At 37.8% G+C, this 25,876-nt stretch overlaps 1 protein-coding gene across 4 annotated transcripts in view; it reads right to left on the bottom strand.

Moving 5' to 3' along the window:
• Positions 1-25,876, bottom strand: part of LOC121869645 (serine/threonine-protein kinase rio2-like) — a 68,036-nt gene that overhangs the window by 32,349 nt on the left and 9,811 nt on the right. Inside the window, exons 2-5 of one of the 4 annotated variants that reach the window (XM_042371189.1) lie at positions 20,582-20,723; positions 14,239-14,317; positions 5,587-5,755; positions 5,207-5,416 (exon numbers count right to left, since the gene is read on the bottom strand). In XM_042371189.1, the coding sequence (XP_042227123.1) occupies positions 5,207-5,416; positions 5,587-5,755; positions 14,239-14,317; positions 20,582-20,599 (476 nt within the window). In that variant the 5' untranslated portion in view covers positions 20,600-20,723. Of the gene's footprint in view, positions 1-5,206; positions 5,417-5,586; positions 5,756-14,238; positions 14,318-20,581; positions 20,724-21,968; positions 22,013-25,876 lie in introns of those variants that run through there. The other 3 variants (XM_042371181.1, XM_042371172.1, XM_042371196.1) reach the window with 3 other exon arrangements.

The following is a 25,876-nucleotide window of genomic DNA, read 5'->3' as shown; positions in this document are numbered from 1 at the left end:
CAATAACAAAAGGCATTTAAATAAATCTACTGAGAAAAACTTTATTTCATCCATAATAGAAATAGAGAAATTATATTAAAGGTAAATATGAAGGTTGTGATACGAAATACTCTCACTTACAGTCATGATTTTAGAGGTCATCATTTTATACCCCTCATATAAGTTGACCAACTAACTTTGGACACCAAAAATTGGGCTTCAAAGATCGACTTATACGCCGCCATATACGGTATTCAGGTCATAAGACCCACTAATCCCCCACCCAACACTGGGTGACCTAACATTGCATCAGGTCGGAATAGCAACGTGACCCAATAATCTCCCACCCAACCTTCATCACAAATGTTAAGACATGATTATTTATGTATTACAGTCAATTGAGTGAAGTGTCTGCCTAGTCTAGGCTAAGATGACAGGATCTGCTGCAGTACAATATATACAGTAACACAGCTCTATTCACGCCCATATCATATAGATTTTTTTTTTTTTTAATATTTATTTAACCAAACTTTTAGATAAAGTATTCAGGATGATTTTGATTAAAAAAAAATTTGTCTAAAAAACATCAGAACTGATTTTACTGACTCCAGTATCAACATTTCTTACGTTTTTTTTTTGTAACGAATGGAATTCTCATCACTCATCTATCATATAGAAATATTTTGTTTCAGGATATCTTATTGGAAAAGTTTCATAGAGAATTTATTAAGGATCACTATGGTATCAAATTCATCTCCCTATCCCAATTAGTCTCACTTGAGTGAGGAGGAGGAGGGGCTGACAACACGACCCTACCACTCAAAAGGTTCACTTCCATCAACACACACCAACACCACCCACACATCACACATACACCCCTACATCACACAAACACACCCCAGCATCACACACACCCCAGAATCACACCCCTACACACATTCCAACACCACTCACACACCCCTAACAAGGGAATTAAGACAGCAAGCATAAGGAGTGAAGGCCTTATTGTACGACACTTCTGCATGTGTGCGACTGCATGGTATCAAGTTAAATATCAGCTGTTGAGGAGTTCTTGGCAACACTCCACTCCGTCTCTCTAATCACCCTCACCTTTCTGCTTTCTCACTCCATATTTGAAATGTTAAGTAACATAATGTTGAAGGGATACAACTTTGCTCATTTATACTTATATCTGTACTTCCCACAATCTCTTTAAAAATACTGAAGGTTTCGTGTTTATTCAAGACATCTTCAGGTCATGAGACAGACTAATCCTCCACCCAAGAAAGTGTGACCTGACATTCCATCAGGTCAGTAATATGAGACCACTAATCCCCCACCCTACATCCACCTGACATTGCATTAGGTCAGGTCAGTTACACGAGACCCACTAATCTCCCACACCTCCATGGGAGTGGAAAATAACAGTCTTTGCTGTAACACACAGCTTCATTCATGCACACATCCTATAGATTTTTAATTTTTAAATGTATTTAACTAAAATTTTATATAAACTATTCTGGATTATTATGGGAAAGAAATGAAGTTTCTAACTAAATTAGAACTGTATTTACGGATTCCAGTAGTTTAGGCTCAAGGAAAACATCTCCAGCACCCAGAAACGTTCTGGGGAAGTGGGCTAGTTTGCGTCCGTGCAAGAGGTCTAGTTTAGACACTCGGAAACTTTTCCCAGTAACCGGAAAAGGTTCCGGGAATAAGGAATTTTTCTGGGTTTGATAAAGCCGTCTTGTCACCTGGAAATCTCTCATCACTGGAAGTGCGCTGCACCAATTGTTCCGGCTAACAGGGATATCACTGTATACTGTAAAGTTCGACCCCAAACTTTTTGCATAAAATTTGATAAGAATAATTATAACTACAGTGGTCCCTCGGTTAACGAACACAATTCGTTCCAGAAGGTTGTTCGTTATCCGAAAATTTCGTTAACCGAAACCATTGTTTTAATGGGTTTGTGGTTAATTGGTTCCAGCTCACCGATAATTACCTAAAGTAAAAAAAAAAAATGCAGTAAAGTGTACACTTACTTTGAGGTGTGTATGTAGAAGGCTCCTGGATGATGATGCTGATGTGAATTTGAAGTGGGAGGTGGAGGAGGAGAAGCATTTTACTGCTTCATGGAAGGTGAGTCACCTTCCATGAAAATGTCAGGAACCTCTGGACTGACAGATTCTCCAGCAGGAACATCCTCTCTCATTCTTGAAGTGGAAAGCTGAGGGGTAGCATCTGTTTCCCGATGCCTTTTAGTGAAGAAACTGTCAGTTTTTGGTTGTGGGGCATTTCTCCTCCTCATCATTAACTGATTTTTGAAAAAGGAGACCACTCTGTCCTCAACATTACACAAAATAGGTTCTGTTGTTTCCACATCTGGGTGCCTTGAAGCCAGTTTCCTGAACTTATCCCAGTAGTGAACATCATCTTTCAAATCTGAAGTTGACATATGGTCATCACTTTCCCTTTCCTCCTCACCACTGTCAGCCTCTAACATCTCATCCAGTTGCTGCAAGTCTTCAGGAGTAAGTTCCTGCTCATAAGACATCACAAGCTCTTCCACAGGAGAATGATAAGACTAATCCTGGGCATTAGGAACCTTGAATATAGAGACAGGTTAAAGCATCTTAATTTGCACTCCCTCGAGACGTAGAGTGAGGGGCGACATGATAGAGGTGTATAAATGGAAGTCTGGGTTAAACAAAGGGGACATTACGAGGGTACTCAAATTATCCAACCAGGAGCGAACTCGTTACAATGGTTTTAAATTAGACAAATTTAGATTTCGGCGTGAAATAGGTAAAAACTGGTTTGGAAACCGAGTAGTGGATGAATGGAACAAGTTACCAAATTTCATCATTAACTCGAATACGCTGGATAGCTTCAAACATAGGTTGGATGCTTATATGAGCAATAGGGGTTGGGTATAAATGGGACTGCCCAGTATGGGTCAATAGGCCATCTGCAGTTTCTTCCATTCTTATGTTCATAAGACATCAACCTTTTTCAGAAGTAAGTTCCTGCTCATAAGGCATCACAAGCTCTTCCACATCAACCTCCTCCACTTCGAGGCCCAATGACTGACCAATGGACACAATCTCCTTGTCCAACTCTGCTTCTTCTACAAATCCCTCAAAATCATGAACTGCTGATGGCCACAATGCTTTCCATGCAGAACTGAGGGATCTAATGGAGACTTCTTGCCATGATGACACAAATCAATTTTACAGCCTCCAGGATGTTAAATTGTGTCTTCCAGAACTGTGCCAGTGTTAGTTCAGGATCAGTGGGAGCTGCCTCATAACACCTCCTGAACATTTTCTTCATATACAACTTCTTGAAGATGCTGATCACATTCTGGTCCATTGGCTGCATGATTGATGTAGTGTTGGGAGGCAAAAACATCACTTTGACAAAGTTAAATTGAGCCTCCAAAGTGCTGGCAAGTTCAGGGTCATGACCAGGGGAATTATCCTTAAGGAGAAGAGCCTTTATAGGGAGTTTATTGGTGATTAGGTAGCTCTTGACAGAAGGGCAAAACACCTCAACAACCCATTCAATAAAGAGGGGTCTTGTCACCCATGCCTTACGGTTGGACTTCCAATAAACTCCAAGCTTTCCTCTTACCACTTTTTGTTGCTTGAACACCCTGGGGTTCTCAGAGTGGTAGATAAGCATAGGCTTCAGTCAGAAATCCCCTGAAGCATTGGCACCAAACAATAGAGTGAGACGGTCTTTCATGGGTTTATGCCCAGGTAAAGAGGCTTCATCTCTGGTGATGAATGTTCTTTTGGACATTTGCTTCCAAAACAGCCCAGTTTTGTCCACATTGACCACTTGCTGTGGAAGATAATTTTCTTCATCCACCAGTTTGTTAAAGTCCACTACAAACTTTGCTGCTGCTCCTTTATCTGCACTTGCAGCCTCACCATGCCTAGTAACACTGAAAATGTCACTTCTTTTCTTAAACTTCTCAAACCAGCCCTTGCTTGCCCGAAAATCTTCGAACTTTGTGCCAGAAGAAACAGGTTGATCTTCCTTTAAATGTTCGTAAATCTCCCTGGCTCTTTCACAAATAAATTCTGTAGAAACTGAATCACCTTTCATTTGTTTTTCCCTGATCCAAATGAGAAGTAACCTCTCTGTTTCTGCTATTAGGGATCTACCTTTAAACAGTCTGGTAGATTTGTCTCTCACTTTCACTTCCTTAAACTTGTCTTTCTGTGCAAGAATTGTCGACACAGTTGATGCCGACATGCCATAGTCTTTACTAAGCACATTTGTTCTAATGCCCTGTTCATGTTCCTTTATAATTTCCTGCTTTACCTGGATTTAAATAACTTTTCTCGATTTCTTTGGAGCCATGCTGGATTTGATTTCAACACTGAAATTTTAAGTTTTATTGCTGTAAATAAAGAAAAATTTCTTTAAATAAACACTGCACTGCGCTATATATTATCAATATGTAAAATATATTTCAAAATGACCAATAATTTGACTGGAAATACAGAAAAAAGCATTTATGTTGAAGTCTCAAACAAGATGTTCCTTCCTCTGAACCTATAAACAAACTGACGCCAAGCTTGGTGTGTTGAGTGGCTGTTTGACGCGCAAAAAACTAGTTTCCTGTACTTCAATTCCGTTCAATAATTGTTGAAATGACTAAAAAATTTAATAAAAACTTTTAAAATTATTGAATAGTACAACCTTCTTGATATTTACTAAAATGGTAAGGAATTTAAGCCCTAGAACCTATTACTGTATTAGCGGACTAATAATACAGCTGGTGAACAGCCAAATGCAAGCGAAAACATGTTGGGAAAAATTCGATAGGAATTCGTTAACCGAAATTTTTTTGTTAACCAAAGTGAAATTATGGAAGGTAATTCGTTAACCGAAATTTTGTTAACCGAGGCGTTCGTTAACCGAGGGATCACTGTACTGTATACTGTACCAGAGTATATACAGTAAATAAGCCATCATAAAATAATGTATTAGTGTTGCTATACAATTTTAAGGTATTGGCACTAGGAAATAAGTGCTGGAAGCATAACAAAAAACAACATATAACAAGAAAGATTTGTGCCAGACCTCAGGCAGTGATGGATCAAGAAATTCCGGATCAGGAAGGTTCGACCTGTAGTTCTTTAGTCCAAAAAAATAAAAAATTAATAAATAAATATATAAAATAAAGTCCATAACATTACAAAACACTTACAAAGGATAACCATTAACAAGTTCCATGATGACACAGTGTCTGGAAGAGTCAACTGGTCGAGGTACAGGAAAACCCCTGTCATGGAGAGCCTTCATATAGGCATATTCCTTTGTTGCCGATAATCTTGACAGATACAACCAAGAAATCCGGCGTCTGTTATTATGGTAATCCCGCTTCTCCTTTAATTTTCTAAATGATGTTCGACCAAGCCTGCAACAAAGCACAGAATACTTTAAAATGTACAGAGGGCATGTAAATATAAACTTGTGCAAGAGTAACAAAATGTTCTTTATGTACAATATAGAACTTGGGGGTATGGAGTATGAAGAGCAAACATTCATCAACACATGGAGCATAATTAAATATAGCTATGACTTTACCTGTGAAGTTTCATACAAAGTGGATTTCCTAAGATGTCATTCACCACATAAATATCAGATTCTTTGCCTACACCAATCTGACTTCCAACACCACCCAAAACATCTCGTGAAGAAAGAACCTTGAGGGCCAAATAGTCATAACCCATGTTGGTCAGTCGGTAGCCATCATCTGAAATTAAGTTGGAAATTTTATAAAACACCTCATTTTCAAGAAAAATCACAGCAGACAAGAGCCTTGTTACTTAAGTGGATTCTACATTTTTTTCAAATATGCAATTTAACTACAATTTATCTGTTTCAAATAGATTTTTCCAATGCTGTATTTCCAATTAAGTGTTTGAAATGAACCAAAACTTGAAGGATAAAAAATGTCTACAAATGGCTGGTCCATCTTTGCAAAGACAATGACCATTTTTGCAAGTACATGTACAATATTCCCTTAAAGCTCACTAGGGTTAGGTAAAATGGACCCCAAGAAAAAGAAAAATCCGCATGTTCTTCAAGCCAGTTCCAGGAGAGTGCAAAATACATAAATAAAAAGCTATAAGCACATGTATAACAACATTATGTATGCATAAGACAATATTATAAATGTGGAAAAACAAATAAATAAACATGAAAAAACACTGTATGGACATTAGGTCCACACAGTGATAGTTAGTTGTGGTAGTGACAATGGAAAGACAATACAATAATATCTCCGTTAACCGGAATCCCTCAAACCCGGGAATCTCCGATAGACGGTATGGAAATTTGCTCGGAAAATCATTCCCATACCGGAATTTTCCCAAAATTTCCGGCTTTAGGAAGAAATTTTCTGAGGTTGAAATCGAGAGAATTTTCGGAAAATGTCTTGAATAAAGATGAAAGTTGAAGTATTTTTAGGGGGGGACCTCACCTGATCTCAATGTCAGGTGGAGGTAGGGCGGGGGGTTAGTGGTTTCATATTACTGACCTTCTGATGGAATGTCAGGTCACCCTTTCTTGGGTGGGGGATTAGTGGGTCTCATGACCTTAATATCTTGAATAAACACGAAACAAAGTATTTTTAGGGAGATTGTGGCAAGTATAAATATAATTGAGCACAATTGTATTCCTTCAACATTACAGTGGTCCCTCGGTTAACGAGCACAATCCGTTCTAGAAGGTTGCTCGTTAACCGAAAAACTCGTTAACCGAAACCATTGTTTCAATAGGTTTTTGGGTAATTGGTTCCAGCTCACCGAAAATTGCCTAAATTCAACATAAAAGGTAGTAAAGTACACTTACTTTGAGGTGTGTACATAGAAGGCTCCTGGATGATGATGATGATGATGATGATGATGATGATGATGATGGGAATTAGAATGGGGGTGGAGGAGAAGGGAGAAGAGAAGGCATTGGGGTGGAAGAGAAGTCACCCCATGGTGCCATTTCACCCATAAAATTTTAGTTCACTTGGTGTAATTCAAGATTATTTTCTTTAAATCAACATTGCACTGCATTATATATTGTCAATATGTAAAATAAATTTCAAAATTACCAATAATTTGCTTGTAAACACAGAAAAAAGCGTTTAGTTGAAGAGAGTCACAAGCAAGATGTTACCTCCACTGAAAAGACACAAAGACTGACGCCTGTATGCTGTGTTGGCAGGCTGGATGGCGTGCCACAAACTAGTGACCCTACCTTCAATTATGTTCAATAATTGTTAAAATGACTAAAAAACTTTTATATTAAACTTTTAAAATTATTGAATAGTATAAACTTCTTGATATTTACTAAAAGGGTAAGGAATTTAAGCCCTAGAACCGATTACTGTATTGGCAGACTAATACTACAGCTGGTGGGCCGCCAAATGCAAGCTAAAACATGTGGAGGTCGGCTCGTAAGAAACTCGTTAATCGAGGGATGTTAACCGAAGTTAAGAATCTTATGGAAGGTAACTCGTTAACCGAAATCTTGTTAACCGAGGCGCTCGTTAACCGAGGGACCACTGTACATAACATAACATTTTAAAAAAGAAGTAAGAAAGCAGAGAGTGGAAAGGAATGATAACATGCACCAATGTTACAAGTGATAAGCCTCCATGCTGGCACACAACAAGACTCTGTGTGTGTGTGTGTGTGTGTGTGTGTGTGTGTGTGTGTGTGTGTGTGTGTGTGTGTGTGTGTGTGTGTGTGTGTGTGTGTGTGTGTGTGTGTGTGTGTGTGTGTGTGTGTGTGTGTGTGTGTGTGTGTGTGTGTGTGTGTGTGTGTGTGTGTGTGTGTGTGTGTGTGTGTGTGTGTGTGTGTGTGTGTGTGTGTGTGTGTGTGTGTGTGTGTGTGTGTGTGTGTGTGTGTGTGTGTGTGTGTGTGTGTGTGTGTGTGTGTGTGTGTGTGTGTGTGTGTGTGTGTGTGTGTGTGTGTGTGTGTGTGTGTGTGTGTGTGTGTGTGTGTGTGTGTGTGTGTGTGTGTGTGTGTGTGTGTGTGTGTGTGTGTGTGTGTGTGTGTGTGTGTGTGTGTGTGTGTGTGTGTGTGTGTGTGTGTGTGTGTGTGTGTGTGTGTGTGTGTGTGTGTGTGTGTGTGTGTGTGTGTGTGTGTGTGTGTGTGTGTGTGTGTGTGTGTGTGTGTGTGTGTGTGTGTGTGTGTGTGTGTGTGTGTGTGTGTGTGTGTGTGTGTGTGTGTGTGTGTGTGTGTGTGTGTGTGTGTGTGTGTGTGTGTGTGTGTGTGTGTGTGTGTGTGTGTGTGTGTGTGTGTGTGTGTGTGTGTGTGTGTGTGTGTGTGTGTGTGTGTGTGTGTGTGTGTGTGTGTGTGTGTGTGTGTGTGTGTGTGTGTGTGTGTGTGTGTGTGTGTGTGTGTGTGTGTGTGTGTGTGTGTGTGTGTGTGTGTGTGTGTGTGTGTGTGTGTGTGTGTGTGTGTGTGTGTGTGTGTGTGTGTGTGTGTGTGTGTGTGTGTGTGTGTGTGTGTGTGTGTGTGTGTGTGTGTGTGTGTGTGTGTGTGTGTGTGTGTGTGTGTGTGTGTGTGTGTGTGTGTGTGTGTGTGTGTGTGTGTGTGTGTGTGTGTGTGTGTGTGTGTGTGTGTGTGTGTGTGTGTGTGTGTGTGTGTGTGTGTGTGTGTGTGTGTGTGTGTGTGTGTGTGTGTGTGTGTGTGTGTGTGTGTGTGTGTGTGTGTGTGTGTGTGTGTGTGTGTGTGTGTGTGTGTGTGTGTGTGTGTAACATAAGCACATTGTAGGGTTTGAAGAAGTTGATGAAGAGTTTGTTCAGGAGTCAGGTGGTGAGGTAACATGCCAAGACACTTACACTGCACACCCATTAACAGCACTACTAAACCATTGTCTTATAACATTTTACATTATAATTTCAGTTTTTTTAAATAAATTGACACATGATAGCTCGACTGGGCTACTTTTACACTTAGACAAATGATCAATGAATAAACCAGGGCATACGGAGACTCATTATACATTAGTGATGTCACAAAGCTTTGAAACTGCAACCACATAAATTATCACAACCTGTACTCCGATGTACCAAGTTAACTACTAAAATTATTGTCTGGTGCAAAATAAGGGATGTTTATAAATGAATCACCATCTTACAAGAATTTCAGCAACGCAAGTTATATTCTCCTAAGTCAATTCAATGACATTTTATAAGCAAAAAACTAAAACCCTCTGTCTTGATAAGCTCGCCTCCCACATTTGGTAGTGATGCAAGTCGCCCTTTAGCATGGTTGCTTAATTAGCAGGGTTGTACACATCGTCTGTGACATACATGATGGACCGTCCATTAAGGTCGTGGGCGTGGACATTAGACTACATACAGTAGACGACTAAAGGACTATCCCAGCAAATTTCCCAGAGCATTATTATTGGCTTCATTTTAAACATCTTTGCTGACATTCCTCATAGATGAATGGTCATGTCAGTTATATGCACGCTTGTTAGGAGGACAATTAACTTCACCATGGAGGATCATTACACCGCTAAACAGGGAAACATTCTACAAACTGCAGTGGATGAATGAATCAACTTCATATCTACAAGAAGTTGTAAGCCCCAAGCAAGCTTAATCATTCCTTTGACAAGATAAGTTTACAGGCCTATGCTACCTGCCTCTTGCAAAACATTCCTTAAACTAAAGCTTCAGCGCACTAACTGTATTGCTTTGATTGGAGAATCGTTATTTTTTTCAGAAATTTGTTATGGGGAGTATTTATGATGACAAATTTCAATAAAAAAAAAATGGAATTTACATTAATTTGACCTATGACCTTGTCCACTGCCAGCGAACCTTAAGGCTAACCAATCATAATGTCTCCAGGTTATGATCTTTTCAGAAATACCCAAACTTCTGGTCACTTCAGGTTTAATATACAGTAGTACCCCGATTTACGCGGTCAATTGAACCCACGGGGTACCGCGGAAAGTGAACAACAGAACATATGGGATTAATTCCAATAGAGACTGGCCCGACCCCAAAACTCCACTTTTTCGGACACAATACCTATGTTGTAGTAAAAATAACATCTTAATTTTATGATGGTATGCTCACACAATTAATATTTAAGAGAAATACAGTCGCCAGGTTAATGCCCATTCAAATAATGGACTCAACCCCCTCTTCCCAGCTCACTGGCTCCTACCTCTCTGAGAAATGTTTGGGTGAAAACACTAGATTTTAACGTATAGTAGTAATAAATAATACCTCAGACTAAAGTTAGGATAATATAATTGATATTTCTGGATTCCTTGCAGGTCAGGGAATATTTTGAATGTAAACTTCATATATTTTGCACAAAAGATAAAATATTTGCTTTGTGTGAACCAAATTATTACATTAGATCTAAAATTTGTATGTCTTATGCAAAATCTATGATGTTTATATTCAAAATGATCATCATATTGTAAGAATTCCAGCAATGTAAATTATATTCTGGCCGGGTAATTTGTATGAATTTTAAGAGCTAAATAAAAATATTATGCTTCACCCGCGTATATGAGTAGATGCACCACGTAAAATGAAATTTCGGTTCTGGCTAGGTACCGCGTAAATGTAGAATCGCGTAAAGCGAAACCGCGTTAATCGGGGTATTACTGTATAGTCCCTGGCTCATACTCCATATTGAAAGCAACAGTGACTTAACTTCTAGTAACCTTGAACTTATTATTTGAACTTGAAAAGCACGCACGAACAGCCAGTCATAAATTGCAAATGCCACAAATACACACAACCAGTCTTGAACTGGAAATGAGATGCGCACACACACACACACGTCTTGGTCTGGTAAAGCAATACACTACACACACAGCCAGTCTTGAGCTAGACCACCCCCCCCCTCCCACAGCAACTTTTAGAATGGAAAGGCCACACAAACATTCAATTTTAAACTGGCTGTCAACCCCCCTCCTTGAAGCCGAAGGGTCGATTGGGAGGTAAAAGTGACCGCGACACCCCCCCAAATGGCTAATTCCAGTGCGTGCGAGCATGTGTGTGTGTTACAAAATAAGTGATGTTTATACTCATATTAATCGCTATCTTACAAGAATTCCAACAATACAAGTTATATTCTCATAAGTCAAGTCAGTGGCATTTAATAAGCATAAATCTATCTTCTGTTGGAAGTGACCGTGCCACCCCCTCCCACAAGAGTTGTCTCACTGTTTGTCTACTGTACTGACTCATTCATGATACAATATTGTATTGTGTTTCATTAATTAGTATAGATACGTTACTGTAATAATCTGTGCTTATTAATACATGTACCCTTCATATACAATGCAGTATAGTACTATGTATATACCTCATAGGTAAAAAATAATGTCATTCAAAACATATTCAGGTCATAAGGCCCACTAATCCCCCACCCAACACTGGGTCAGGTTTGTAACGTGACCAAATAATCACCCACCCAACCTTAATCGCAAATACTAAGACATGATTAGTTATGTATTACAGTACAGTCAATTGAGTGAAGTGTGTAACAGAGACGTGACGATTGCCCAAGCGACTAACAAGCCAATCAGTGGTGAAGAGGATAAAAGTAACAGCTCTACCCTGTATTCACAACCTTATCATATAGAGCTTTTGTTTTTACATATACCTGTATTTATTTAAGCAAACTTTTAGAAAAAGTATACAAGATTATTTTGAGAAAAAAAAATGGTGTCTAACAAAATTAGAACTGATTTTACCGACTCCAGTATCAACACTTCTAAAAAAAAATTATAAAAGAATGGAATTCCCTTTACTATATTATATACAGTAGAAATATTTTGTTTAAGGATATCTTATTGGAAACGTTTCAGAGAGAATTTATTAAGAATCATTATGGTATCAAATTCATCTCCCTATCACAATTAGCCACGCTTGAGTGAGAAAAGGGGGGGGAATTGACCACGTGACCCTATCCCCCAAAAAGGTTCACTTCTGTCAACACACCAACACAACCTACACATCACACATACAACCCTACATCACACAAAAACACCCTCTAACAACCACACACACAAGCTAACACCACTCACACACCCCCAGCATGTGTGTGACTGCATGGTAGCGAGTTAAATATCAGCTGTTGAGGAGCGCTTGGCAACACTCTTTTCCACTCCATCTCTCTAATCACCCACACCTTTCTGCTTTCTCACTCCATATTTTAAAATGTTATGTAACATAATGTTGAAGGGATACAACTTTGCTCATGTATACTTATACAGTACGTATCACAATCTCTCTAAAAATACTGAAGGTTTCGTGTTATTCAAGACATCTTCAGGTCATGAGACCCACTAATCCCCTGGCCAAGAAAGGGTGACCTGACATTCCATCAGATCAGTAATATGAGACCACTAATCCCCCACCCTACCTCCACCTGACATTGCGTCAGGTCAGGTACAGGAGACCCATTAATCCGAAACAGCTCTATGGGAGTGGAAAATACCAGTTTTTGCTGTAACACACAGTTTCATTTATGCCTGTATCATTTAAATTTGTTATTTTCAAATATATTTATTTTACCAAACTTTTAGATAAACTATTCTGGATTATTATAGTAAAGAAATGGAGTTTCTAACTTAATTAGAACTGCATTTACAGACTCCTCGAGTTGAGACTCAAGGAACCATCCCCAACACCCAGAAACATCTTGGGGACGTGGGCTAGTGTCTGCGTGTGCAAGATGTCTAGTTTAGACACTCGGAAACTTTTCCTCGTAACCGGAAAATATTCCAGGGAAAAAGGAATTTTTCCAGGTTTGAGAAAGTCGTCTGGTTAGCCGGAAATCTCTCATTCCCGGAAGTGCTCTGCACCAATTGTTCCGGCTAAAGGGATATCACTGTACCTCTGAAACATCAGCTGATCTGGTGCACAGAATGTAAACAATCCCTGTACTGAACAGTTCCTAGTGAACATGCTCGGTACCAATTAGTATTTGTAATGGGTATACCATAGGTGCCTATACGTATAATTATATCCTTTTGTATTAAATCAGGGAAATTTTATTAATAATACCAACAAATGTTTGATAATAGGTGATAGTGAGCTGTGGTAGTGAGAAACATGATAGCATATAGCCAGTGACTTGGCTTTGCCAGTACAGTAGGCTATTAAATCTGCAAAAAAAAAATTTCCAAAATACAGTACAGTATACAGTGGTCCCTCGGTTAACGAACACAATTCATTCCAGAAGGTCGTTCGTTAACTGAAACCATTGTTTCAATGGGATTTTGGGTAATTGGTTCCAGCTCACCGAAAATTACATACAAAGTAAAAATAAATGCAGTGAAGTACACTTACATTGAGGTGTGTATGTAGAAGGCTCCTGGTTGATGATGATGATGATGGGAATTAGAAGTGGGGGTGGAGAAGGGAGAAGAGAAGGAAGTGGGGGTGGAGGAGAAATCACCCCATGCTTCATGCAGTCATTTCACCCATAAAATTTGAAGGTCACTAGGTGTAATTCAAGATTATTTTCTTTTAATCAACAATGCACTGCATTACATATTGTCAATATGTTAAATAAATTTCAGAATGACCAATAATTATACTGTAAAAATGTAAAAATAATTTACGTTCAAGAGAGTCACAAGCAAGATGTTTCCTCCACTGACCAGAGATACAAACTAATGCCTTGGTGGGTGAGTCAAGTGGCTGATTGGCACACCAAAAACTAGTTTTCTGTACTCCAATTATGTTAAATAAGTGTTAAAATGACTAAAAAATTTAATATAAAACTTGGAAAATTATTGAATAGTACAACCTTCTTGATATTTACTCAAATGGGAATGAATTTAAGCACTAGAACCGATTACAGTATTAGCAGACTAATATTCCAGCTGGTGAGCAAGCGAAAACACGTTGACATGATTTTGTAAGAATTTCGTTAACCAAATTTTTGTTCGTTAACCGAATTGAAGATTCTTATGGAAGATAATTCGTTAACCGAGGGATCACTGTACTTTGCTAATTATAGTATAACAGTAAATGCTTTGTAACAGTTGTATAACACATTACAGTAAAGCCTCCGATAACGACGGTTCAACTAACGAAGATTCATATCTAAGACCCTGATTAATTTAGGACCCAATTCAATTGACGCCATTATATACTTTGTATTTACGACGAAATTAAAAAATAAATTAAATTTTTGTATAAATAATAACTAAATCCCGATATAAAAAAAAAAAAAAACATACCTTGCGCATGGAGGCTGCCGGGATTGTCACTACAGTTATATAAACAATCGCAGCTGGCGGGCTCTTTGTTTTCACACATCTGTACAGGAAAAGGAGAAAACTTTCTCTGGTCTCTTACAGCATTTTTGCACCCCTATTCAACATGAGCAAGTGATGGTAGTGTTGTTTCAAAAAGTAATAGAAAGTGTATAAGCTTAGCCGAGAAATTAGATGTGTTAAAACGATATGAAAAATGTGAGACGTCTGTGGATATTATATGGAGCAAGCAATGAACATATTTTCTGAAGTGGATCCATTAACAGATCAAATCATTAAAATTTAAATAAACGCAAATGACCTCTACATAAAGATGTAAAATGAGAAAAGAAAGCAGCTGTGCAAGGTTCTTTCAACAGCTTTATTATTCGAAGACCTAAACCATCAACTTCAGCTACACCATCAAATTCAGCATCATAAGCAGCTTCAACATCAACCTTAGGTTCAATAACAGTTTCAGCTACAGCTTTATGAAATGCAACAGCTTCAAAAAAAAAGTTCAACTTGCTGACTTTGTCATGAGTAAAAACTCACACAATATTCATTGGGTGTCCTTATGATTTAGACTTTACCACCATTGGTGAGCAGAATTTTTGTTTCACATTCGTAAATATTATTTAAAACATATATGAACAGTAAATAAGTGTTGCTTTCATATTCATATGTAGAGAAATGACGATATGTTTTCACATGTACACACTTACTGTACATCTGTTGGTGTTCCCAATCGTTTTGCTTTATTTCTTTACCATTAGTGGTTAGCTACTTCTAGTGTTCCACTTATTATCATTAAATAACATTACTTAAAACATACATACTGGCATTAAATTTATTTACATTAAGTTCACTACAGCTACAACCAGGGTCTTATTTTCTTTAGTTTCTTATGAAGAACCATAGTCACTCACGAAAACAATGCGGTCTTGTCTCCTCAAATGTGTTTTAATATTCTATGTATTATTAATGAATTGCATTGTTCATTTCACATATATAAACATTAATTCAATGAAATACATATTCAGAAATAAACAATAGTGAATCTCTCATACATATTCTTAAGATAAATGACTATGTTTCCTTGAGTGCGCACGTGTACATTGGTGTTCCACTATGTCTCACTTTTTTCTTTAATATCAGTGGGTACTTCTACTGTACATTAAATAACATTAATTAAAACATACATATTTTTTTCATTAATTTTACTACAATACAACAACAACCAGGGTCCTATTTTCTTCAGTTTCAGGTGGATAACTGATACAGGTATTATGGGTGTAAACAATGACAACAATGCCGTCTCTTATCCTCTTGTGTACTTTAATATTCTACGTATTATTAATGAATTGTATTGTTCATTTCGCATATATTTAAGATTAATTCCATCAAATACATATTCAGTAATAAACAATAATGAATCTTTTGTACATATTCTTAATCAGATAAATGAGCCGTTTCCTTAAATGGACATGCATATTTTGGCGTTCCCAATCCATCTCACTTTTTTTTCTTTACCATTAGTAGTTAGCTACTTCTATTGTTCCATTTATTAACATTAAATAACATTACTTAAAACATATACAGGTTGTACCTCTCTAGTCCGGCAACCTCGGGACCTGACCGGTGCCGGACCATGGAAATTTCTGGACCATGGAAATTCACCCTTTTCCTGGACAGATAGTGACTCGCGCTTACGTTAGCACCACTTTCACTGCTTCGTGGTCTCTTTGAAAACAATCTCGTACAGTAGCTTCTCAAATTTCGCGAGTTTTTAATTCAACGTTTTTTATTTGGACACACAAAAAACACTACAGCTGTACCCCGCTTTACGCGGTTTCACTTTACGCGATTTCTCATATACGCGGTGCCTCCGAACTTTCACTTTACGCGGTTCATCTACCCATATACGCGTGAAGTATATATTTTTTTTTTATTTAGCTCATAAAATTCATACAAATTACCCGGCCAGAATATAATTTACATTGCTGGAATTCTTACAATTTGATGATCATTTTGAATATAAACATCATAGATTTTGCATTAGACACAAATTTTAGATCTAATGTTTACTCTGAGTAAATATGTTATCTTTTGTGCAAAATATATGACATTTATATTCAAAATGTTCCTGGTCTTACAAGGAATCCAGCAATGTCAATTATATTATCCTAACTTTAGTCTGAGGTATTATTTGTTACTAAAAGTTAAAATTAGTTTTTTCACCCAACATTTCTCTGGTAAGGAGGGAAGGTGGGGGGTGGGGGGGAGGGTTGGGACCCACCGACCATCTGGCGCGGTTGGAAGAAGGGGGGAGGCAAGTTGGGGCACTTTGATTGACAGATAGTGTCGTGAAGAATATTTTTTTTTTTATTAACTGAAGATATTTGTTTTAGCTCATAAAATTCATACAAATTACTGGACCAGAATATAATTTACATTGCTGGAATTCTTACAATATGATGATCATTTTGAATATAAACATCATGGATTTTGCATTAGACATACAAATTTTAGATCTAATGTAATAATTTGGTTTACACAAAGCAAGTATTTTATCTTTTGTGCAAAATATATGAAGTTTACATTCAAAATATTCCCTGACCTGCAAGGAATCCAGAAATGTCAATTATATTATCCTAACTTTAGTCTGAGGTATTATTTATTACTAAACGTTAAAATCTAGTGTTTCACCCAATCATTTCTCAGAGAGGTAGGGGCCAGTGAGCTGGAAAGAGGGGGGTGGGGGATTTGAGTCTATTATTTGAATGGACATTAACCTGGCGACTGTATTTCTCTTAAATATTAATTGTGTGAGCATACCATCATAAAATTTGGATGTTATTTTTACTACAACATAGGTATTGTGCCGAAAAAAGTGGAGTTTGGGGGTCGGGCCAGTCTCTATTGGAATTAATCCCATATGTTGTGTTGTTCCATTTACGCGGATTCCACTTAACGCGGCACCCTGTGGGTTCAATTGACCGCATAAATCGGGGTACTACTGTACACAATTTAAAATTTTGACGGTGGAAACTCGAATTTCGACGGGTTTGAGAGGCCCGCCAACGTTCAGATGTGCACAATCGTTTAAACAGCGTCATTTCTCTTATGTACAAAAGATTCATTATTGTTTATTACTGAATATCTTTTTGATTGAATTAATGTTTATGCGTGCAAAATGAGCAATACAATTCATTAATAATACATAGAATATTAAAACACAAGAGGAAATGAGACCACATTGTTTTCATTGATTACAAAACCAGTGACTGAATGGTTCTACATATAAAACAAGAAAATAAAACCCTGGTTGTAGCTGTAGTAAAATTAATGTAAAAAATTAATATGATTGTTTTAAGTAATTTTATTTAATGTTAATAAATAAAACAATAAATAGCAAACCATAAATGTTAAAGAAAAAAAGTGAGACTGCGCATAAGTGCGCACATGTGAAAAACATATCGTCATTACTCTACATAAGAATATGAAAGCAACACTTATTTACTGTTCATATATGTTTTAATTAATGTTTCTGATTTTTTTTTATTGAATTAATGTTTGTGTTGCAAAATGAACAATACAATTAATTAATAATTGGTGGAATATTAAAACACACGAGGAGACGAGACGGCTGCCGGCATTGTTTTCGTTAATGTTTACAAAACCAGTGACTGATTGGTTCTACATATAAAACAAGAAAATAAGACCCTGGTTGTAGCTGTAGTAAAATTAATGTAAAAAATAATATGGATGTTTGAAGTAATGTTATTTAATGTTAATAAATGGAACAATATAAGTAGCTAACCATTAATGGTAAAGGAAAAAAGTGAGACTGCGCATATGTAAGTGCGCACATGTGAAAACATATCATTACTCTACATAAGAATATGAAAGCAACACTTATTTACAGCTCATATATATATTGAAGGGTTAAATGTTGTACTCTGTATAGACAAACAGAGAGAGAGAGCCGAACTGCCGGATGTAAACAAACCTTAATTTCCCGCGGCTTTGTTGTTGTTTTTTTACGGGGATTAGCCCACCCGGGCACAGATCACTGACCTACATTGGGGCCTGAGGAGCGAAAATGTAATACTCCTGTAATAATAATAATAATAATAATAATAATAATAATAATAATAATAATAATAATAATAATAATAATAATAATAATAATAATAATAATAATTATTCAGATAAAAAAAAAAAAAAGCTGCTTATCTACCTATTGGGCAAACTAAAATCGTTCCGGACCACGGGAGTTTCCGGACCACAGAATGCCGGACTAGAGGGGTACAACCTGTACTGTATATTCGTTTTTTTTTTTGCATTAATTTTACTACAGCCACAACCAGGGTCTTATTTTCTTCATTATCTCGTGGGACTATCGTCCCGGACTCCCGATTGTAAACACAAATGAAAACAATGGCGTCCCATCTCCTCTTGTCTGACCATATTATTCATTTACCCGGTATATTGTATAAGGTGCACTAGAAACATTATTTAAAGAATATAGTTTGCAATTTTCATTAATTGTATTGTTTTTTGGGGGAAAGAGGGTAAAAAGCCACACAAAAGATTTGAAAAGGTCACACTTGGGAATGCATCTCTTTATTATTGCTTTATTTTAATGGAAATTTTAGACATACTAAAATATAGATCAAAGTTTATTGGATCTTCTGTAGTGAAATCCAATGTGTTCATTTTCTGTGTTTATAATAAAAAGTTTCTATGTACACTTTTAAAAGGGAGTATCACCGGAACTTAATCACTGCAGCTATGAGTGTTAAATGAGGACGGAGGCTATGTTAAATAGCTCTGCTAAGTATGTCCTATTGGGGTGAGGGGTTGAGTAAGAGTGCCTGTAATACCGGTCGAGGGAGAATGGTAATATGTCCGACGTCCTCCCTCGAGGGAAGACGGAACCATCCACGATGGCTCTCTATAATGTCTTCCTCTAGTCAAGGATATCAAACTACTGCCCTTATCAGGCGGCCAGAGAGCCGGCCACTCAATGCCTTAGCTCAGTATTAAGTAACGCGACTTCCCGTGGGCACACCTTAACACGTGCTCTGAACATGCTACCGCATAGCTAGTGGAAATTTACAGAGGGTGATAGAGTATATAAGTCTAATATAATTAACCCATTACTATACAGCTACTCCTCAACTTAAGACATACTCGACCTATGACCACCTGGACATACGACCGCCTCAGTCGTCCCAAAATTTTGTCAAATTACGTATTTTCGAGTCCCAACGTTAGTGATTGCGCTGTGTACTGACAAAATTTTTGTTTGTAATTCACTTTAAAATGGCTGAGAAGAAAAAGATACACCCATTTTAGATTTTCTATGTATTATTTAAGCATTTTCCACTTACGACCAATTCGACTTACGACCTGGATTTGGGTCTCTAACCCCGTCATAAGTCAAGGAGCAGCTGTAAATACTTCTGCCTATAAGGGAGGGGCTATTACAATAGAGTGCATCTTATGACCTGGGAAATATATGCTCTGTACTGTCCTGTAGTGTTGACTCCTCTTGATCCCTAGCGCACAACCTCAAATTCATTTTATTTATTTTCCATGGCAATCTGTGAGTTTCCGAGGGATGCAAGCTTTAAAACAGTGAGCTTTAAGGGAATACTGTACAGTATGTGAATACTAAATATGAGGTACAATTTTCTCTTCTTCCCAGATATTTCTCTTGTAGCTGCCTAGCCATAAATATTACCTCTGTAGTCCCCTTACCTGGCATATTGCAAACTGCATTTTGTTCATGTCTACTATCTCCCTTATCAGTTTCTCAATCACTCCACTCTATCTACATTCTTTCATAATCAATAATGTATCTAATTTCCCATCTTGTATGAATTGTTTTAGCAGACAGCTTATAAGACACAATATTAATTAAAGTAAGGCAAACTGAGATTATTAACAAGACAAAAAACATGAGAAATTTTTTTCAGGAAAGAGGACCTGACCTAGATTTAAATACAGATAATTAGCTACTTCATGAAGGCAACCAAAATATAAAGCAACAGAGTTGGCATAAAACATTGTGCTGTACTGTACTGTACTATTCTGTCATTAATTTTTGTGAACATTAAGGATTTTCATGCAAATAATTATTACATGTACTGAATTAGGTTTAGGAATATCTATACCTGATATCAAGTAACTGAAAGGTCTACAGAAGAAACTGAATATTCTCTCCTGTTATAATATACAGTATACATCATACATAATGGAGATACTGTACTGTACGGTACATAAAAAAATCATTCGTAATTTACAAAAAATAACCTACAGTGCTTTCCACGTTCATATGAACACAATCGATGTTTACATAGCTCTTGTAGCTTTTTGTGAACTCCACCTGACCGTATGTTAGCTATCTGAGCTACAAGTGGACTGGGCACAAGTTCATGGTTCTTCATACCCATTTCAATCTGAAACAGAAAAAACATCTATTTTAAGGAAACACTTAAATACTGGCCTTAAGACCCATGTATGTCATAAAAAGATACCTACCATGATGGTAAATTTATCCAATGACCGACTGTGACCTTGAACTTTAACACAGACTTGAATCTGGTGCTCTTATCATCATTATCAACATTTTTAAGCTATTTTCCACACTTGCATACCGTATATCTCGGCCTATAAGGCGTCGGGGTGCATAAGACGGCCCCCCCAAATTTCCATTTAAAAAGTAGTTTTTGAGCTCTATTCGCTGTATAAGACCAGTACCCCAAATGTGACACTTACCCACTGACTCAGTAGTCCTCTACCAACCATCCTTGGTTTTTTAAAATAAGGCCAATTCACTTCAAGTAATGTCATCAAATGTTACCCGCTGGTGTAGTGTAAACACTAGTGACGTCACTGAAGCGTCTGCTATTTACCGGTAACTGGAACTAATGTCGGTGTCGAGTAAAATTTTTCCATTTACTTGAAATGGATTTACCGATTTATTTGTTTATTTATAATATACTGTAACATATTAAACACACTGCAAGTATTTTCTTTAATTTATATGCTTGCTTCACACGAGACGATCGGTGGTGGGAGTGTTACCTCGTCTCGGTGGTGGGACTGTGTTCCCACTGTTTACCGTACTTTTTTTTAGTAAGTTCTTTTTTGTTATATTTTTTACTAAAAGTGTTATTTTATGTGGATAAAAATGTTACAATGGACTTAAAACTATAAAAAATCATCTAAGCATGCTTGAAAACATACATATCGACACCAAGATCACCCAGATTGACCAACTACATCAATTTCTATAAGAAAAATCAACTTTTGAAGGTCAATATGGCGGTCACCTTGAAAAATGGTCGCCATCTTGAATTTTTAAATGGCCAATCAGGCAGACTTGACTAGTAACCATTAGAGAATTACCATGCCAAATTTGGTGCTTGTACCACCATTTTCATGATTCTCTTGAAAAATTGCATTTAGCTGCCCCACTAATGTCACCACTCCCATCTCAACATGACACTCGTATACTGAAATATTGTATTTCATACTACATATGACTTTACAAAAAGAAATGTCCACGTCTGGTTAAATAACTCTTGTAGATATAATACCAGTTGAATAAACGAAACTAAAAAACTGGAGATTGTAATTACAGTGAAGCCTTGACAACTCCATTATGAAGTTAGGGATTAGATGACGCCAAATACAATCACCTTAATGCACTTTAAGAGAGAGGAGTCACCGTGCCAGGGCTTAATATTATCCTGGACCCTAGAGGTTGATGACGTATTCAGTGTCGGGCAGAAATACATCGATGTACACAGCACATGATCCCAATCAACTCCAGTATAGGTGTTAATAATGTAGAGGTGACCAGGTGTGTTGCACGTTGGTAGTGTTGGATGGTGATGCAGGAAAGAGGTAGTGTGTTGAGGGTGGTGTGTGGTTATGACTCACTCCCACAACCCCCCCACACCACTCACACATCCTCACAACTGTACCACAAAGCCCCCACACTACTCATACAGCATCCTCACAACACTACCACAACCCCCCCACACCACTCACACATCCTCACAACTGTACCACAAAGCCCCCACACTACTCATACAGCAGCCTCACAACACTACCACAACCCCCCCACACCACTCACACATCCTCACAACTGTACCACAAAGCCCCCACACTACTCATACAGCATCCTCACAACACTACCACAACCCCCCCACACCACTCACACATCCTCACAACACTACCACAACCCCCCCACACCACTCACACATCCTCACAACTGTACCACAAAGCCCCCACACTACTCATACCGCATCCTCCTAACACTACCACTGCACAACCCCCCCACACCACTCACACATCCTCACAACTGAACCACAAAGCCCCCACACTACTCATACCGCATCCTCCTAACACTACCACTGCACAACCCCCCCACACCACTCACACATCCTCACAACTGAACCACAAAGTCCCCACACTACTCATACCGCATCCTCCTAACACTACCACTGCACAACCCCCCCACACCACTCACACATCCTCACAACTGAACCACAAAGCCCCACACTACTCATACCGCATCCTCCTAACACTACCACTGCACAACCCCCACACCACTTACAAATCCTCACACTACCACAACCCCCCCACACCACTCACACATCCTCACAACTGAACCACAAAGCCCCCACACTACTCATACAGCATCCTCATAACACTACCACAACCCCCCCTACACCACTCACACATCCTCACACTACCACAACCTCCCACACCACTTACACATCCTCACAACTGTACCACAAAGCCCCCACACTACTCTTACAGCATCCTCACAACACTACCACAACCCCCCACACCACCCACACATCCTCACAACTGTACCACAACACCCCACACCACTTACACATCCTCACAACACTACCACACCCCCCACACCACTCACACATCCTCACAACTGTACCACAAAGCCCCCACACTACTCATACAGCATCCTCACAACACTACCACAACCCCCCCACACCACTCACACATCCTCACAACTGTACCACAAAGCCCCCACACTACTCATACCGCATCCTCCTAACACTACCACTGCACCCCCCCACACCACTCACACATCCTCACAACTGAACCACAAAGCCCCCACACTACTCATACAGCATCCTCATAACACTACCACAACCCCCCACACCACTCACACATCCTCACACACTACCACAACCTCCCACACCACTTACACATCCTCACAACACTACCACAACCCCCACACCACTCACACATCCTCACAACACTACCACAACCCCCCACACCACATACACATCCTCACAACACTACCACAACCCCCCACACCACTCACACATCCTCACAACACTACCATAATAAAATTGATGTTTGTTTTAGCTCATAAAATTCGTACAAATTATCCGGCCAGAATATATTTTACATTGCTGGAATTCTTACAATTTGCTGATCATTTTGAATATAAACATCATAGATTTTTGTTAGGCTATAAATTTTAGATGTAAGTTTATTCTGAGTAAATATGTTATCTTTTGGTGAAAATATATGACATTTATATTCAAAATATTCCTGGTCTTACAAGGTTCAGCAATGTCGGTATATTATCTAACTTTAGTTTGAGAATTATTTATTACTATACCTGGTTTTCGCAAAATTTCTCAGAGGGAAGAGCCAGTGTGTGTGTATTGTTGAGAAGAGGGGAGGGAGTTGGGTCATTATTTGAATGGACATTAACTTGGCGTTTGTATTTCTCTATTTCTTTAGTTTTTAATTATTTGCATGTGCCATCATAAAATTAAGATGTTATTTTTACTACAACATAGTTATTTGTAGTAAAAAGTGGAGTTTGGAGTTAGGGCTGGGTTCTTTTGGAATTAATCTTATGTTCTGTTACCGTATATCTCGGGCCTACAAAGGCGACAGGGTGTATATGAGGGACCCTTTCCATTTAAAAAGTAGCTTTTGAGCCTATTTGCTGTATAAGACCGGTACCCCAAATGTGACACTTACCATTGGGGGCTTGATGATAGTCCTTTACCAACCATCCCTTGGTGTGTTTTTGGTTTTTTAATAAAGCCAATTCACTTCAAGTATGGCATCAAATTTTACGGTTGGTGTAGTGTATGGCACTAGTGACTCCTTAAAGTTTGTTATTTAGCTTGACTGTTGTAGGTTTAGAATACAATTGTTTCATTTGCTTAATGGATTTACCGATTTATTTGTTTATTTATATCATGCTGTAATATATTAAACACGCTGTGATATTTTCTTTAATTTATAAGCTTGCTTCAGCGAGCTACAGTATTCTAATTCATTAGTGTTTCATTAGGATTTGGTGAAAAGATTACTGTACATACTTACTTACATTTATTACACAAATATATATATATATATATATATATATATATATATATATATATATATATATATATATCACAATATTTTATAATCGCAGTCATGGACTGAATATTCTATGCAAAAAATATAAATTTTAAATTAATTATTTCTAGTGTGTTCGACTTCCTACACAAAGACAGGCTATAAATAGCCGTCTTATCTCAACCTCCATCCCTCTGTTCTCAGAGAGGTCTTGGTAAATAACTTTTGTTTGTTTATTTTCATTGTTTGTCTAATTTATCATGTTGTATCAAAGTAATATTACTAAAAGTTTTAGGCAGCTACCAAACAGGGAGATTCTACTGCCTGGGAAGATATTGGAAGCATAATGTACAGTATTGTCTAATGGTAGACCATACTTCCATATGGCATCACAAAAATTGTGACCAAGTCTTAGGTTGCTGATTTATCTTTCTGCCTCATTTACACACAATTGCAGAGTTTCAATTGTTTCTTTTCCTTTGACAACACAACATACATACAATATAATGTTTCTCACCTCTGATCTTTTTTCCATTTATTTATGGTTGGTTATTTAAAATAATGCCAATTCACTTCAAGTATTGGCATCAAATTTTACCGGCTGGTGTACACTAGTGACTCACTTAAGCGGCAATTATTTAATTGGAACTAATGTTGGTGTGTGTAAAATATTTCCATTTACTTGAAATAGATTTGCCGATTTATTTGTTTATTTATTTATTTATAATATACTGTAATACATTAAACACACTGCAAGTATTTTCTTTAATTTATATACTTGTTTTGCGAAAAAGGGAGGCTACCATTATAACTGGTAGGTGATCATTAAGGACCAAACTCCGAATCCATGCCGTGACTTCTGTTCATCATTTATATCCTAAATTTACCACTGTCGGTAGTTTCAAGAATTAACGCAGTCATTTACTGAATATTCTTTGTAAAAAAATAAATTTTAAATTAATTATTTATAGGAGATAAGTATTATGATCAGTAAATATACAGATATGCATTACTGACCACCTCCGAACACAAGGACGGCTAAAAATAGCCACAGGCAGTCACAGTCAAGGTCACTTTCCCTGGTAGGACTTTGTGAGTGGTTTACCATGTTTCCATCACCACTCTTGACACGCTAAACCGCAATATTTAAGAGGTAAGAATTTTATACTTGGTGATTAAGACGACCCCCTAACTTTGGGCAGAT

The sequence above is a fragment of the Homarus americanus genome, unplaced genomic scaffold (assembly GCF_018991925.1).
Source record: "Homarus americanus isolate GMGI-L3 unplaced genomic scaffold, GMGI_Hamer_2.0 scaffold32583, whole genome shotgun sequence".
In the NCBI taxonomy this organism is placed as follows: Eukaryota; Metazoa; Arthropoda; class Malacostraca; order Decapoda; family Nephropidae; genus Homarus; species Homarus americanus.
The sequence above is the reverse complement of the archived record's forward strand: the minus strand, read 5'-3'. Positions and strand labels throughout refer to the sequence as shown.